We start from the raw sequence: 17,951 nt of genomic DNA, 5'->3' as shown, positions 1-17,951 counted from the left end.
GAGAAAACTGATATTCAGATTGAAAATCAACTCGTATGTCTTAGATTTTGTACTGAGAAGACCGCTCATGGCAAAATCAAGGTATACGGTCAGTCTAAAAATGAGACAGTGGAAGCCGTGTCTATTACTTTGTTCTTTTAATTTCTAGGTCTTGGGGATATGTTAATTAAACCTAATCAGAAAAGTTTGGATTTTTAAAGGAAAGAACAATATATCTGTAAATGAAATTACATGATCTTGATTCTTTGTTCTTTTTTTTTTACAAATGTCTGAAGGAACTCCGACTCATATGAAGATATGAAGAGATCGCTGCTGCACTGTTTATTCCCGAAGGAATGCCGACAATTTGTTAAAAATGTTTTACCTCCAAATTCTACAAATATGTTATCAATAAGAAACTGGATGATACTAATCACCTGTTCCTCTGTGTAGTATGTTTTGGTTTTTTGGGGGGTTCACTTATTACGAAATTTGCTCTTTGGTATCCCAAAGTGATAAACGATAGTGTATTCTACTACTTTTAGGTTGAAAAGCATTTTGAACTATTCCTTAAGACAATTTTTTAATTTAGCATGGTGAATGGTTGCATACAGGGTTGAAAAATCAAAAGTTTTAATAGAACTAATTTCAGCGAAAGATCTAGATTTACATTTATCTAGAAGTTCTTTGAGAGTTTTTTTTTGTAATCCACACATGGTGAATACCACAACGCGAGTTAACAGTATCAAAACATTTCTGAAGACCCCTTTCACTGCGGAAATAACCCTTGTCAATATAATGTACAGTTCTTTCGTCGAACATGTAGACGAGCTAGCTATGTACAGCATTTTGTATGGAATTTTGTAAAGCTTATGTATCCAATATAAACAAGGTAAGTCCTCCAAATTTCTGCTCAAAGTAATGTTTTTTGTCGGAATGAAGAACTTATAAATCGCCAAAATCTCATCCTTGTAAGTTGATGTTATTGTACATGTTGTATATGGGATAACATGAGTGCTAGTTATTTCTTTTAAAGATCACTCGGAAGTAGTAGGATTTGCATAAAAAAGACATGTCACGAATAATTAAATTGTTTAATGTACATTTCGCTCATTACACCCTCTAAATTTAGTTTCAAAGGCTTTTGTTTCGTCAGTTGATTAATTGTGTAACTTCGTTTCATTACAAGTGTTTTAAAAAACTATAAATATTGAGCTGAAACACATATCAATAAATTTGGATCTAAACCATGATAAACTTTATCAAAACTATGACGAATTGCTAGACACTTACCTGAAACATGGCATAGCTTAACCAAATCATAGCAATTTCGGTAGTTTGCTTATTCATTAGTTTCTTTCTAAACAACATTTCCACCGTATAAAAAAGAAGATGTGGTATGATTGCCAATGAGACAACAGTCCACAAGAGACCCAAATGACACAGACATTAACAACTATAGGTCACCATACGGTCTTCAACAATGAGCAAAGCCCATACCGCAGATCAGCTATAAAAGGCCCCGATATGACAATGTAAAAAAATTCAAACAAGAAAATTGACGGCCTTATTTAGATCGTATGACTACTAATACAGATTAAAATATTGTGTTCGCTTTATATTTGTTCGTTTTAAAAGGCAATCGTTCGGGGAGGGAGGTCAACACAAACTTTTCTTGTTAAAGCAACACGAACACTTTTTAGGTTATACATATAAAATTAACGTCGACCCTTTTGTTTATTAAAAAAATAACGAGTTATAATATTCTTTTATATGTGTTTGTAAAATTGTACTCTTACTTTGACTGTTAAGGTGTAAAATTTAGCGTGGATCATTTTGGTACTGTGTTTTGTCTATTTGCTTTTTTGTTTTATATTTTTCTTTCACTATATATTTGTTCGTTTTTATAGTGCTTAACAATGCTTAAGACTAAACACAATGCTGACTGATTTACCCCTTTTTGTCATGTTTGCCTATTGTGGTCACACATCGTTGCACATATAATGGCCTTTAGTGTCACTGTCATGCAAATAATAAGTTTAACTAGCTATTAAACCAGGGTTTAATCTACCATTTTTACATAGCAAAATGCCTGTACAATGACAGGAATATGACAGTTGTAATTTTACTATTTAATGATGTGTAAACTGAAAAACAGTATCGTCAGTTGATAAACATTTGCTTCGTAAAAACACTAATTCATGTTTTACTGTGACAAATACTGATTTGTTTTTGTGTTTAAAAATTCATTTGACACGATCATTATAGTAAAAAGAAACAGTGCTGTTCAATTAAAGAAAATAAACAAACCCAAGATAAAGATAACTCCTTCTTACACATGTTACACTAAAACAATTTTACGGTACATATACAATCAATAAAAGTAAACAATTAAGGTGGTACCTAACACTACAGGGAGATAACTCTGTAAAGTCAGCTAAACGTTTTAATTACGTTGTGTTGTAAAGGGAATATTAAGCTTCTCAATGATCAAAATTGGTGTTTGTCAAACTGCTATATAACCAGTGTAATTTTTCTGACAAAACGCTTGGTTCAAAATTTTTGAAATTTATATGTTTTTGTTAAAGGGTCAAAGTAAATACTTTGTCAAAATTTTATGAAAATTAAACGAGACAAATTAATTTTAGTGAAAGTGTTGGGTACCACCTTAAATGGAATATACTAGTATATGTAATGCTCTAATGAAACACGTAGTGCTTATATCTAAACTTGAACCCTCTTCCTAGCAAGGTGGGTGTGCTTATGGATACTGTTTTTGTCGCGAAAGACTTGACAACAGAAATTTGAATTACATACCAAGACACATAATGTCTGGTGGTCATAGGGTCACACACCAACGGGCTAGTATGTATACTGTATTTTTTTTATAAAAGAGACTTTATCCTCCTCACCTATAGTTTGCAGCAAATTAAGCATTATACACACGACTAATTTGTTTTAATGTATAAAGCAGTAATGCACGGGACGTAATCAACACAAATTGTGTCAAGAAAGGTTCCAATTAGAGTAAATACATTTAACAGAAATAGTTGTTAACACAACAGATCGAATATAGCAACAACAAACCATCAACATGAAAAATCCTTTATTAAACGTGTAAATAAAATTGCGTTTTCAATTAACTTTTTCTACGGACTAATATAAGGTAAAATCACACAAATTCTTAACTCCGATAAACTTTTAAAACGGAAAGTCCCTCACCAAATGGAAAATTCAAAAGCTCAAACACATCAAATGAATGGATAACAACTGTCTTATTCCTGACTAGAAAAAGGTGGATTGAACCTGGTTTTATAGCTAGCTAAATATCTCAATTGTATGATAGTCGCATCAAACAGACATAATATGCTGACAGGTGCATTTCATCTTTCAATTCATACAGTTGTTTTAAGTTTGGAATTACTGTGCTACACATAGCTGTCAACATTAACAGCGCTGTTTGTCCCAAACATTGTGATAAAGACATAGATACAATACATACGGATCGTATTGTTGAATGGCGATCGAGAGTGTGTGATTGGTGTAGGTTTACGTACGGGCTTAATTATAGATCAGAATAAATTTGCAGTGTGCGTACTAAAGCAAAATTTACACTGTAAATTCTTAAATAATCCGCTGTGTCAGTTTGTTTTCGACTATTGGGTAAACATGTTCCTTGATATCTTCCGATTCTCTTTTAATTTGTTCAATGACTATACTTGTTTGACGGCACATGTATATATAATATTATTATACCTTACATATATTTTAAACAAATCTATTGGGTGAAACGTTATCACGTGACATGGAATAATTCAGTTGTTTTTCATTCAATTGCAAGGAAGGACGAATAACCCTAAAAATTTGCACCAGCGGGGAATAACCCTATTATTCACCGGTGAATACCCTTTTCAGTGTGTTGATTTTTACTTGAGTTACCTCCCATGAAAATGACGTCACAGACGTAAATAAACAAAATGGCAGCGTGCACGTTACACTGGAAGCCAAACGAGAGAAATGGAAATAAGGCAGTGGTCATGAAAATAGTGCCAGCAGCCGTGTCTCTTATAAACGGTCCTTTTCAGGGCCATCAATATTTTACAAAAAGATTCTACCTTTGTTGTACATTCGAGAAATTCTAGAACACAAAGCCGTAAAGGTATTTTCAGCTTGTGTGTTTGTGTTGACTGTTGTGTAAAGTCTAAAGAAGTGTTCGAAAGGCCTTTCCAATGTTAGTTCGGTATAATAAAGCAATTGTGGCCCCTTAGAGTCGATGAATATCCAAAATTGTCAACCCTTAAAAGTTATTTCACTTCGGGCTGCGCCCTCAATGAAATAACCTTCTCGTGTTGACAATTTTGGATATTCACCTCTTCAACGGGCCATAATTGTATAATGTATTCGTCGTTATAATGTATATTTGTTATATTTATAACTGCCTACCTAAAACTTGATTGTTTTATTTTTAATCAAGGTTGAAAGGACTGCATTACACTATGCTGCTGATAAAAATCTAATAGAATCGATAAAGATTTTAATTGAAAAAGGATGTGAAAAGAATATTCAAGATATTGTACGTATTCACTAGATACATTCTGGGTTTTTTTTCTTGGGAAGTAACATCACTTATATATGCATATAAGCTTGTTATGTTAAATTTCTTAATACCAAACAGATGCGTCGTTTGTCCCAATGCCAAATGAACAATTCGGTGTTAAATGACAAACCAAAAGCGTAAATTGTCTTATTCTGAGAATAAATTCATCAAACCTATTTTGGCATTTAATGGGCGTATTGTTTCACTAAAATGCTGAGACGAACAGCGGTATATTACTGTTTCCTTTATATATACCATCACAGGTACATTGTACTTCCAAACTGAGAAACATACCTAACTTGCCCTTCTACTCCTATTTCATGAAATTTGTCTTATTTCAAGGTAATCCGTCCACAGTATTATCTATCGATCATCAATCTTTCAGCTTATATATGATAAACGATCAGTATATATAAATTGTACAGATTGCGTTTTATAATATAAACAACTAAACTGACATTATTATGATTAACATGGCTAACGGAAAACAACCAAAACGACAAACAGTTCAAAAAACAAAACATCAAAACCAAAAACTATGCAACACGAATTCATTAATAACCAGGGTATATAAGTTAATTGTTATTATTACACCTTATGTAAGAATCCAGGATTTTGATTTGTCGATAGCCAGTGTATTTTTCACCAATTTACTGTTATCAAATGAACACCGCCGGGGTATTTGCCAAAAGGATATGTCTTTTTCACTCTCTCTGCCGTGGTATTTGCTAAACAATACTCTATCCGACTGGACGCTTGTAACGTCATGATCATCAATGCGTTTTTGAACGTTAACATTCGGTGTAATTAAACAGATATATCATGTTTTGGAGGGGTATTTTCGAAAAATACCAGTCTTGAGAATGAATTTCCCTTGCCTTACGGCTCGCGAAATTCAACATTCTCTCGACAATACCCCTCCTTAACATGATATATCTGTTTAAAATCAGAATATCAATGAAAACTAAGTATACAATTTTCGATGAACTGTAACAAAAGTTTAATTTTGTACCATTTGGACCTAAATGTGGTATTATTCAATCAATAATGAAAAAAAATACAGATGTACACGGCGCATTTCAAAGAACCCTTTATATATTTATAGGACTCTTTAGTACGATGGTCTACGTATGCTTATGCTTAAGTGCGATGCTTACATACGCTAAAGTCCAATGGTCCCCGAAAGTTTAGATGTAAAAACGTAGTTTGATTATGACTTTAACAGTCGTTTATACAAACCAAAAAAATCTATACATGCCAGAAGATACATCACGAATATTTGATTAACAACTTTTAAACCGGAATGTGATTGGCTTTATTCAAACCTAACCGGGCTTTGTCAGATATAACAAATGTGTTTATTTTCGGGTGCTGGAAGAAGGACTTGTGTCTTGCGCAGCATAGTCCTTTGACAAAATTTCTATATAGATACAAAATAGTACACGCAGAGGTATCCTGTTTCTTGTATCCTGCTTCTATTCGAAACGAACAGATACTAAAAATCATTGTTTACGTTGCAGTCTACTTAGGGTCCCATTAAAATAAAAAATAACGTCGGTGAAATAGAGGTATTTGTAACTTATAAGTTTGACGACGGTAAGGGGGTGTTCATAGTAGTGAAGCTACACAAATTATCACAATATCAATTCGCCCGAATTGTTGAAAAAATCATTTAAAAGGACATACAGTATTTTGTGACACCTACATGACTTTTATTTAGTAAATATTACGGAGTTGGTCTTTTAAATTTAGAAACAATCACTTAAGCCCGTCGGTAAATTATAACCAAGCCTATCACATATGTTATACCTTGGCATATGTATATACTAGCTTTTGCAAAAAATAAGAGACTATTTTTTTTAAATCCCCGAACCTATGGTCCATTGCATGATAAACCATCGTGCATTAGCAGAAAAAAAAACCATCAATATGCAACAACGTTTGTAACGTTCATTTTGATTGGATAACGTCACTTATTTACATGGCATTAATTGACAATTGATGCTATGGGACGTACGCGCAAGCGCAGAGGGCATATGACAGATTTTAAATACATGTTTTAACGTTGTTTTCTGTCAGTTTCATTAGAATGGAGATAACAATATTGTATTTTAAGCTCCGACGGCAGTAAACTTAATTTGCGACCATCAAATCCCCAATTGATGCCGTCGGAGCTTAAAATACAATACAGCTATCACTTAATTGTACTTTAGCGTAGACCATCGCAGTTTAGCGTGACCATCGCACTTTAGAGTCCTACATATTTAATATATGTTAAATATAAACATAGTTTAATTTTAGACACTTGAAAAATTGGCCCAAAATCTAATATATGTTTACTAATAGACAGTAAAATTAGTTTTGAAAGCATTTTTCTTTACCAGCTCCAAAAAAAAATCATATAGCATTTAGATATTAATTAGTTTATACAGAAAAACAAAAAAAACCTTACACAAAATGTGTCAAACTGTTTACCCAATAAAAGAAAAAAACAATTATTTACCAGTAATGTCATTTACCATTACTACAATTTCTTTTAAAATTTCATAAATTTTATCTGCAGTTACCTTCCAAATAATGTCAAAAACGAACAGTTCATTTCAAACTATATTCATTCGTCCTACAGATCTTATAACCATCAACATTTAGAAAACCATAATCCGCAATGCTTCTCAACATGAAAATGGAAGCATAGTTATTAATAAGAATTAAAACGATTAAACCTTCTACTCAGAGAAGTACCAGTGATCAACATGCTGGATACTCTCATTGCAATCGAAATTTAGGATTTTTATTTTGGTTTCAATGCTCTTCAACTTTGTACTTTATTTTAACTTTTTAATATTTTTTTTATTTGATCGTCACTGATGAGTTTTTTGAAGACGAAGCGCGCGTCTGGTGCTAATATACAATTTTAATCCTAGTATCTTTGATGAGTTTATTATCTTCCACTGGGTCAATGCCACTGCTGTTTTATACCCCAAGGGTATCACAAGCCCAGTAGTTTTGTGTTAACCTAAATTGTCGTTTATATGGTCATAAATATTGATTAACTGTTAAAAAAATCAGATGTTTTAAAATACTAAGCCTTTTCTTCCTCATGAATAGATTACCCTAGCCGCACTTGGCAAATTTTCAGAAATTGTTGGTTCTCAATGCTCTTCAACTTCGTAATTTCTTTGGCCTTTTTAACAATTTCAATTCGAGCGTCACTGATGAATCTTTTGTAAACAAAACGCGCATCTGATGCAAATGTAAAATTTCAATCCTAGTATCAATGAGTTTATTGACAACATATTTGTTATATTTAGAGATTATTTTTTTAACTAATTTTCGACATTCCTATGGGAGCGAACTGTGCGCCTCTCTTTGTCGATCTCTTCACAGTGTAATGTGAGACGGCGTTCCTTTAGCCACTTGTTAAAACCAAAAAGATTAAAGAAGACAAATAAAAAAAATCTTTACGGAATACATGTTGTATATCCCAAGTTTATGTGACTAAGACTTGAAAGATATGTATTGAGGAATTGTTTAACCTTTCATATCAAACGCACGGATACTATAATAACATGCAATGTGTATGTCCCAAGTTTATGTGACTAAGACTTGAAAGATATGTATTACGGAATTGTTTAACCTTTCATTCAAACGCAACGAATACTATAATAACATAATTGTTGTTCGGCGTGAGCCAAGGCTTCGTGTTGAAATCCATACATTGACCTATAATGGTTTACTTTTTTAGATTGTTACTTGGATGGAGAGTTGTCTCATTGGCACTCACACCACATCTTCCTATATCTATGATATACTTGTAATAACAGCATAAGATGCTATTAATGTAAATGGGAAATACTAACATAATACAACTCGTAATTAAAGTTGAAGATTATTTTGCATGAATTCATGATAATATCATTTAAATAAAAAAAAAATCAATAAAGAGAAAGCAATTGATTACAACAACATATGCACAAGATTTTACTGCAACATCAAACTGCACATTCATTTACCGTTTTTTTAGGATGGCAATACAGCGCTACATATAGTTGCCAGTAATAATCGCGTGAAGATGGTATCATACATGCTGGACAGTAACTGTGATCCAACCATAAGGAATTTGAAGGTAAGGACCAGAAAAAGGGAATCTTATTTCTCGTTATAATTTATTCATTAATTGGTGTTATTGACATATGAAATATGTTATGTTACTTCAATAACTGTAACCTACACAAGACCAATTCTTACTCTTAACAAAAACAATGTATTTAAAGAAATAAGAAAACATCAATTACATTTGCTTTCTTTGTGAGTTCTAAATTTGCAATGGAAAGGAGAAAGCAGAAAACATTCAAACTTTTTTTAAAATCTAATTAGACAATTATAAGCAGACCTTGAATGCGAATGTTCTTAAAATCAATTGACCATACAATAAAATGTGTATCTATACAAATGTGGTCAAACAGTTATATCAATACGAAACAAACCATTAGGAAATTTGAAAACAGATCTCCCTTTCCAATTTAGAAGTCAGGACAACCAATAAGGCTTTTTCATTTTTGGGCCAATTTTAACGTTAAGAGTTATTATGGTGTACTACTGAATATTGAATTTTATTTAAATATCAATATACAACATCATCCTTCGCCTTTTATTTAAATTATTGTGTACCCTTGCGCCTTGCTGGAAAATAGTAATACCCTATGCGTATATATTGATAAATCAGAGCACGTGACAATTTTAATAACTACATTCAAATGATATACTTTGAGTGTGAAACATCGTCTATCCTGGACAAAATTAAGTGGTATCCTGTCCGGTCTATTGATCTACCTGCACAGGTGATTAGCGATCTTAATCCGGATATTCCTCAGGCGTTATAACTGTATTGAATTATAATACAATCCTAAGGGTTATGCTATTATGTGCATTTGATTATAATTGATAACGGCGGATTTTATTTGGCGATGGTTGAAGATTATAAAACGATAGCGGGAATAATTTGACATGCGCCATCATAAAACATGTCATGTTGATCCCTGACGGTAGTCATGTGAAAAGCCAGATAAGAGGAAAAAGAAAATCTGTTTTGCATCAATTGAATGGCTATTACATATTTAACTTGTGAACACAACTACCTTTTTATCGATTTTGTTGTTGAGGTAAAATGTACATCTAAGGTATTTATCTTCACCAATGGCCGGTTATTACTAGGAAATGACAATTTTAGAAATATATTAGGTGTTTGCACTTTAAATATACATATGCCTTATAGGGGTTTTGGTTGCTTAAGGGCATACGATACAACTACAGAAGAGGTAATGGATTTGCTATCGTAAAATAATATTTTCGCGATGTATAAGGGACGACATCAAAAGTTCAATGAAGGATAAAAAACTTAATTCACATAGTTTTTTCACTGACCCCCACACCCCCCCCCCCCCTTCTTAACTTAATTTGGGAAAAATTGATTGACCAATAGGGATATATGTAAAATCGATTTTAGATTAACAAAACTTGTAGCAATGTTGACCCCACCCCCAAACTATTTGATTTAAGTTTTTTATCCTACATCGATCTTTTGATGTCGTCCCTAACTGTGACATATTGGGAAATGATGCATTTTTCGACTGTATATTTATGATTAAGACTGATCTACCTAAAAAAATACATGGACCCGTTTATTTTGAAATATAATTAGACTTTTTGTATGTACGTATGAAGATTATTTGTAATAACTTAAATGTCGTCCCTAACTGTGACATATTGGGAAATGATGCATTTTTCGACTGTATATTTATGATTAAGACTGATCTACCTAAAAAAATACATGGACCCGTTTATTTTGAAATATAATTAGACTTTTTGTATGTACGTATGAAGATTATTTGTTATAACTTAAATGAAAAAGTATACGACGAATATTTTTTTTAATTGAAAAAAAGCCGATGTCCTAAAATCCTAAAAATTTGTTGAAATCTTTTTTTCCAAAGCATTCTCATACATATTTACATTATTTGTGTAAATAGATTCTCACATTGGTTTTTTCCAAAAACCCGCTTACTTCGACCCCGTTTATCTCTTAAAGAAACACATAAAATTTGTTTTTTATTTACATATTTGAATAGATAAGGTGAAGGGTATGCAAATTTTCGTAAAAAAATTATTGTTGATTCGAAACTGTATCGTATCCCCTTAATTTTGAAAAGCAGTCTAGATAACATCATTTAAGATTGTACAATGTCGTCCATGTTATTTCTTTACTTGATACTTATTTTAAAGATTCATTCATATCTTACACGTTTTTAAGAAACTGACCCATTATTCATTAAAGTTGATATCATATAATCATGTTCCTTCATTTCATCTTTCTCCAATATAAATAATGAAATTCACTTTGTTGATAGCATTGTGTTTATCCAGGGGCGGATCCAGCTATTTCAAAAAGAGGGGTTCCCAACCCAGGACAAAGGGGGTCCAACTTTATGTCCCAATCCAAATGCATTGATCGTTCCGGAACACCCCCTGGATCCGCGAATGTTATTCGCATCAATATGGTTTTCCGTCTGTAATTGCAAGAATTATTGTAGGATAAAATTTAACCTACTAGAATATTACAGTATTGTTATACTTTTCATACATAACATATATTTGATTTTTAGGGAAAGAAGCCAATAGATTTAACAAGTTATAGGCCAAATAGAAAGTTATTTAAGGTAATACAAAATTGTTTGATATTTTTAGTAGTAGCTATTGAAAAAAAATCATTTTTTTTATGTTTTAAAACTTTTTTTAACAAGTAATATGATTGAACACTTAAAGGAATTATGTTTTTAAATGACATTGTACGTGAGACCTTATTATCAATATTTTGCAAATTGTAGTTTTCAATTATAAATACATTAACGTTGATACATATCTCATGCATCTTCATTTTGGTTTACAGGTTTTTGAAAAGACTCTTTTACCTGGTGAGATTTTTTTCATTAAGCATGCTCAGAGTATCAAATATTTTGAAAGAAACCATAGGGACATTCAAAGTAATAAATCGGATATAAAATGACAACGCCAACACAAAAAATAGTTTAACACAAAAAACAGCAAAGAAAAGTAAACATTTAGCAACGCGCACCCCCAAGTGCTGCGGAGGAAGATTACGCATACAGGAGGGGCGAACGTATGTAGCACCCGTAGTGTTTCCCGAGTAAAACTTCAACTTTATCATTTGGAGATTTTTATTTGATAGCTTCCGTGTGAGAAGCAACTCTCTCTTTTTCTCTCTCTAGGATACTGCTAACTACCATTCTTTCTTCCTAAAAAAGTTTCTGTATGGAGTGAGACTCCCTAGAATAAGGTAACATGTTTTCAGAAGAGGGTTTAAATGGGAATGCCGATTGTTTGTTGAAAAAAAACTCATCATAGATACCAGGACCAAAATGTTTTATTTAAGCCAGACGCGCATTTCGTCTCAAAGACTCATCAGTGACGCTCGAATCAAAAAATTATTTAAAGTTCAAATATCATACGAAGTTGAAGAATAAAGCCAACAGTAGTATACCGCTGTTCAAAACTCGTAAAGTCATGAAGAGCATTATACCAAAACTCCTAAAAGTTATGCCAAATACGTTCTCCGAACGTAACAAATATGTTGTTAATCAAGGAATCATTGATGTTTATACTGTCAGTTTCAGAAATATTTTTTTTAATCAAAATGTTTTTTTCTGAAGAAAAATGTATACCCTATTTAGACAAGATACTTGTATCTATACACATGGAAAAAAAGTATTGCAACACCTTGATTTTTAAAAATTTGAAAAATCAGCCTCTTTTTTTGGATGGAATATAATAAAATATTTGTATAATATTATTGAAACATAGTTTATGATTATATTGGCATTGAAACGAACAAAAAATGTTTGAAAAAAAATGATGTATATAACCACAATTTTAATAACAAAATGAAGTGTTTTTTGTACAAAAAAATGCATTTTACTGTACTCGAACCTTACAATGTCAGACATTTCAAAATTAATCTTCAGATGACTGTTCACATTATGGTTGATCGTTATACGCCAAAGAATTAGTACTTTGTGCGCAGCCTCCATTCATACGGATAACCGCATCTAAACGTCTTCTGATTCCTGCCAAAAATCGACTAATTTGTTGCAAAGGTAGCAGTAACCATTTCTGATGAAGAGCATTGTTTATTTCATGATGTGTTTGAACTGGGGTGTCCTTTCGCGCACGTTCCGCCCAATAGTGTTCCATATATGCTCGATATGGTTCAAATCCGGGCTACGATCCGTCCAAGGAAGATGAACCGAGTTCCATTGGAACAATGGATCTTCCTCCACGATGCTAATTTTCAACTTTAGCGAGCTCTGCACTACATTGGATACGGAAAACTGTGTGTCTGTTTGTAAGCAAAGGTCTCTGAAATGGTCTTATCGCACGATAACCAGTAGCGATGAGTCGATCACGAACAGTTATTGTTAAAAAGCGCCTGTATGCCCACCACTCTCTTTTTAGGATTGTATTGTATGCAATGGGTTTCCTTCTGACCAACCTTCATTATTCTTGATTTTCCCTAGCAAATGGTATAGGGGGTCTTCTTTATCTCGGAAGGTCTTGAACATCGTTTATTGCCTTATTTTTAACTCAAAACGACTTATAGTGGAATGGTGATGACCAACAATACGTGCAGTTATTACAGCGACATCCCTGCTTCACTCATGCTGATAATATGCCATCTTGCTGCAGTTTAGAGTTGTCGAGGACCAATTACAAGGTGTCAATCACATAACTTTAAAAACTTGGTTATTTAAAGTGTTGAAAACAATGAGGATGAAAATATCTGTTTTGCTGTTTACGGGTATAGTAGCTGCATGTGCAGATAAAAACTTATCGATTCGATATTTATTGATTAAGCTCAGGTGATACTTGAATAATGTTTAAGTTGTTCTATTTTACCAAATTATATCACAAAAACATAAAAAGTGTTTTTTTATTTCAATTTCAATTTGGTGTTGCAATACTCAGATACTTTTGTCCATGTGTATATGTTGGCCTTTGTTTAGTATGAAACAAAACAATACCAACGTTAACCATGTGTCTTTAAGTTTGGAATGGAGAATGATGTGTAAAATGTAGACCAATCAATGTTTTAATGATAAAGCAAGTTGAAAGAGTCACACAGTGAATGTACTCTAAAAGTCTGTGTATTTTTTGTAGTTTTCACATCAGGTTTGCGTATAATCTAGAATATTTAGTTGCACAATAACTTTGAAACCCGGCTTTGATTGTAGATGTAATTAATGTTTACAATTTAGAATGAGGTTTCATTGAGCATATGGCAGACTGACCAATATACCGTTAACGTTGTTTGTAAGCCAGCACACTTACTTAGTTTAGATATCCAATGCAGTGATGAGAGATCCAATTTTTTTATCCTTGGAACATATCGAACAGACCTATGATTATCCAGAAATTCCTCTTTAATAAGTGTTGGGGGGTATGTGTTGGGTTTCCAATTAAATGGTCAATAAAATGTTGCATGTGTCACTTGTTTGATTTTATATTTCTCAATTTTATGTTCTTCTCAAACCACATAAGGTTAGTATGATTCTAGAACATTCTTGCAATAATATGTAAGCTTGAACTGTTTCAAATGTAAGACTGACCCATATATCATTCGGAATTTAGGTCTTCCAGTTGAGGTTAAGAAATTCGATAAGAAATCAGCGCAAGTATTTGCTAGTCTATTGGAACAAGAAAATTATCCCCACTATGAATCAAGAGTAATGTTAGTTGGTGAACATGGTACAGGGAAGACAACAATAGCAAGATATCTGGTTGGGAAAAGTCCAACTAAACCTAAGGTGAAATCGACCGATGGAATAGAATTAACCAATGGTCTTTCATATATCGACCGTGCAACTAAGACCTGGCTTGTTGGAGAACAAGGTATGTTTTAATCTAAACAAAACAAAAGAAATATAAGTGAAGATACATTGTATCAGTTTAGATTAAAAAAAAATACATTACACCTTTAAAATAGATAACTGCTAACTTGTCCACCATAACGTTAGTCTGTCCTTCAATTTTTTGAAAGGTAATTTTTTCAAAGTGTTTCGAAAACATATTGCAGCTTGCAAGTTCTGAATAGATATATATATGATAGTATGTGATAACGCAATTAAACGCTGATATTATCCAGCATATATAACAAATGATTGATTTACTGATTGTTGGTTGCTTAACGTCAAGTGGCAAATATGTCATGCATATTCAGGACGAGAACAAGTTAACAATAGATACAATAAGAAGGTCTTTTAATGCATGTAATAATGGCCATCCGGAATGTCGTACTGGGAAATTAGGACTGCCACTGGAAAAGAAGGATTTAGAGCATAGGCACAGAAATTTTGCCTTCCAACATGCCACCTACGGACCCCTCAACGATTTGTTGCAAGTGGTTCTTAACGTGCAAAGAGCGTGACTCTCTTTTAAGGCGAGGCATCGGATTTAACTTCCGCAATCAGTCTGGACGTGACTGCAAACTTGATACATCCTGCACAGCCAAACGGACGGCCCTACTTTGGCAGCGTTTTACTGCCGATCGGGAGAAGACAAAATGACCACATTTTGATTTCCCAGTCACCCTTGGGAGCTTGAAAATTGAATAAGGTTGACTACCAAGCATTCAAAAACGGAATACAATATCTTATCTACAGATTCCAAAATCTAAAGCTGGAAAAATAAATTATTTACACAGGAAATGCTTTTTTTAAATGAGGAATGTTGAGAATGTAGAAAAAATTGATTGCAAAATCTAAAACTGAAAAAATAAAACATGCACACATGAAATGCTTTTAATTTTAAACGAAGAATGTTTGGAATGTTTTTATTAAAAAAAATATATTGCAAAATGAAGTACTTAACTTTTGATTGATAGGGTGTACATAAGGTAAATGAGGGGAGGGACTAAATAAAATCGATAGAATGTATTAATATCTTACCAAATTGGAGTTTTAATCTTTTTTTTTTCTCAAAATATATACTAAATATACTAAATATGTTGTGTAGTATTAACAGATGTAGCTCATGTATAAATAAATATAAATATTGCAAGTATGACTTGAATCGCCTTCTTGTGAAGCAGAAATAAGAATCTGTCGTAGAAATGCCAGTGAGACAACTCTCCATTCATGTCACATTTTTTTTTTAAAGTAAACCATCACAGGTCAAAGCCATCAACACGGATCCTTGGTTCATACTGAACAATAAGCTATAAAGGGGTAAAACATTACCAGTGTAAAACCATTCAAACAGAAAATTCAACGGTGTTATATATATAAAGTAACGAGAAACGTGAAACATTTATAAACCACACCAACAAACAACAACCACTGATCAACAGGTTCCTGAATTAGGAAAGGTGCAATCAAATGCAGTTGGTTTAACATTTTAACAGGCACCAATCTTCGTCGTAGCATGAACAACAGTTCACCAACACCACATTGAAATGTACAGTATAAAATATCAATTGAAACGGGTAGATAGTTTGTAACTCAATTTTAAGAATTGAAAGTTATAATGCGATCTATTAGAATAAAACAATATACTAGAATATGTAGTACATGTAGTAATCAGTTGTAAAACAAGCACACTTTTTGAAATTAATGGTTTTGTAAATATTTTCGCATATGATACTTGAATTAGTAATCATTGTTTTGAAAATAGTTTGAACCATTTTCTTATTTTAGATTTTTCCCTGGAAGAAGTTACCACAAGTAGATCCCTATTGCATAAAGTCAGAATACAGAAAAGCGTTCATGCAACGCCAACTACTAAACATACAGTAGATACACACAAACACGAGTCCTTTCAAACAAGTGGAAAGAATGTTATACCTGATTCAAAACACCCCACGATACAATTGAATATTAGTGAAAACATGGTTAATCCTCAATTGGAAACAGGATCGAAAAAAGGAGATATTGCGTCTACAAGTCAAGTTTCGATTGAAACAGTACGAGCAATAAATGACCCAAAGAACCCAGGCGATGCTTGTTTGAAGTCAGGTTCCAGCGGTAACACGCATACACAAGCTATCACTATCACTCAACCTGGACCTCTCAGAAGGCTAAAAAACTTTTTTGGAGTTACCAAAAAAGTAGAAGAAGTCAAAGTCACTATCACAAAAGACAAATTCTTTAAAATGGTTTCGAAAGTTGGGAAAAAGATGTTGCACAATAAAATGATAGCGCCTGTAGTTATATGGGATTTTGGAGGACAGGATGTTTTCTATTCCACTCATCAGACGTTTTTAACATACAGAGCTCTTTATATGATCGTATTAGATGGAAGTAGAAAACTGGATGACCCCTGTCCGCATAAAACATATCTCCCAGGAAAGAGCGGAGATAAAACAGCAAGAGGTATTACTACAAATTTATTCATTTTCGATCAAAATTGGACAGATATTCGTCAAAATACAACCTATTATCTTAAATCAATACAAAGTGACGCCTTTTAATGCACGAGTCAGTCAGATGTTTGATAAATAAGATAAAGATAATAATGACAGTTAACATTGATTTTACTTCGACTTGACTATAAAATTTACTCGACTTAACCGATTATTTGAATCAACCGAGTTCGACTCCTTAGAGTTTATTATGCATTGATCAAACATGAATTTAACCGGGACCGAAACATTAATTCGACTCGGCCGAGTTTTTGACACAATTGAGTTCGACACAACGATGTTCGACTGTAATCTTACGGTATATGTCTTTTAATTTTAAACAGCGTTGTTTATTTTATATTTTTTCTGACAGATTATCTGCGATTCTGGATCAACACAATCGTAACATACTGCAAAGGAAGTGTTGAGGATTTCCCAAAAATTATGATTGTTCTAACGCATAAAGACAAGGTTCAATCTGTAAGTTTACAATAATTAAACAAGCATTTACTTTAGGTATAATAAGGAACAGAATAACAGTGTGGTAAATAGTGTATTGCAAAAAGGGGAAAACATAGTTATTATAATTCTCATTTTTATATAATCGTTATTTTAATTTTCATTATCGATTACTTAAGTTGTAGTGTAGGACTATGTAAAAAAAAAATCACGGATTACTCATCAAAATAATCAGCGTGAGTATTTAAATCAATTAGATGTAACAGTTTATCAGTATGTAATAATCTCATATTGTTTATATTACTATATTCGATTTGATATAGTTATGAGACTGACGTTCAGTGGTTGTCGTTGGTTCATGTCGGTCATATACATATATTTTCTATATCTTACCGTGTGTAATCGGTCATCATATTGGTGCGTTCGGACTTTGTTATTATTCTTATC

General features: G+C 32.7%; 1 protein-coding gene across 1 annotated transcript in view; it reads left to right on the top strand.

Moving 5' to 3' along the window:
* LOC139503988 (putative ankyrin repeat protein RF_0381) overlaps positions 1-17,540 on the top strand; it is a 57,297-nt gene extending 39,757 nt beyond the window's left edge. Inside the window, exons 13-19 of the mRNA XM_071294036.1 lie at positions 4,454-4,552; positions 8,601-8,702; positions 11,239-11,292; positions 11,523-11,547; positions 14,279-14,539; positions 16,342-17,016; positions 17,419-17,540. Of these exons, the coding sequence (XP_071150137.1) occupies positions 4,454-4,552; positions 8,601-8,702; positions 11,239-11,292; positions 11,523-11,547; positions 14,279-14,539; positions 16,342-17,016; positions 17,419-17,540 (1,338 nt within the window). The remainder of the gene's footprint in view (positions 1-4,453; positions 4,553-8,600; positions 8,703-11,238; positions 11,293-11,522; positions 11,548-14,278; positions 14,540-16,341; positions 17,017-17,418) is intronic.
* Positions 17,541-17,951: the final 411 nt, after the last annotated feature.

This window comes from Mytilus edulis, chromosome 14, assembly GCF_963676685.1.
Source record: "Mytilus edulis chromosome 14, xbMytEdul2.2, whole genome shotgun sequence".
Taxonomy (NCBI): domain Eukaryota; kingdom Metazoa; phylum Mollusca; class Bivalvia; order Mytilida; family Mytilidae; genus Mytilus; species Mytilus edulis.
This window is presented reverse-complemented; position numbering and strand designations above follow the sequence as displayed.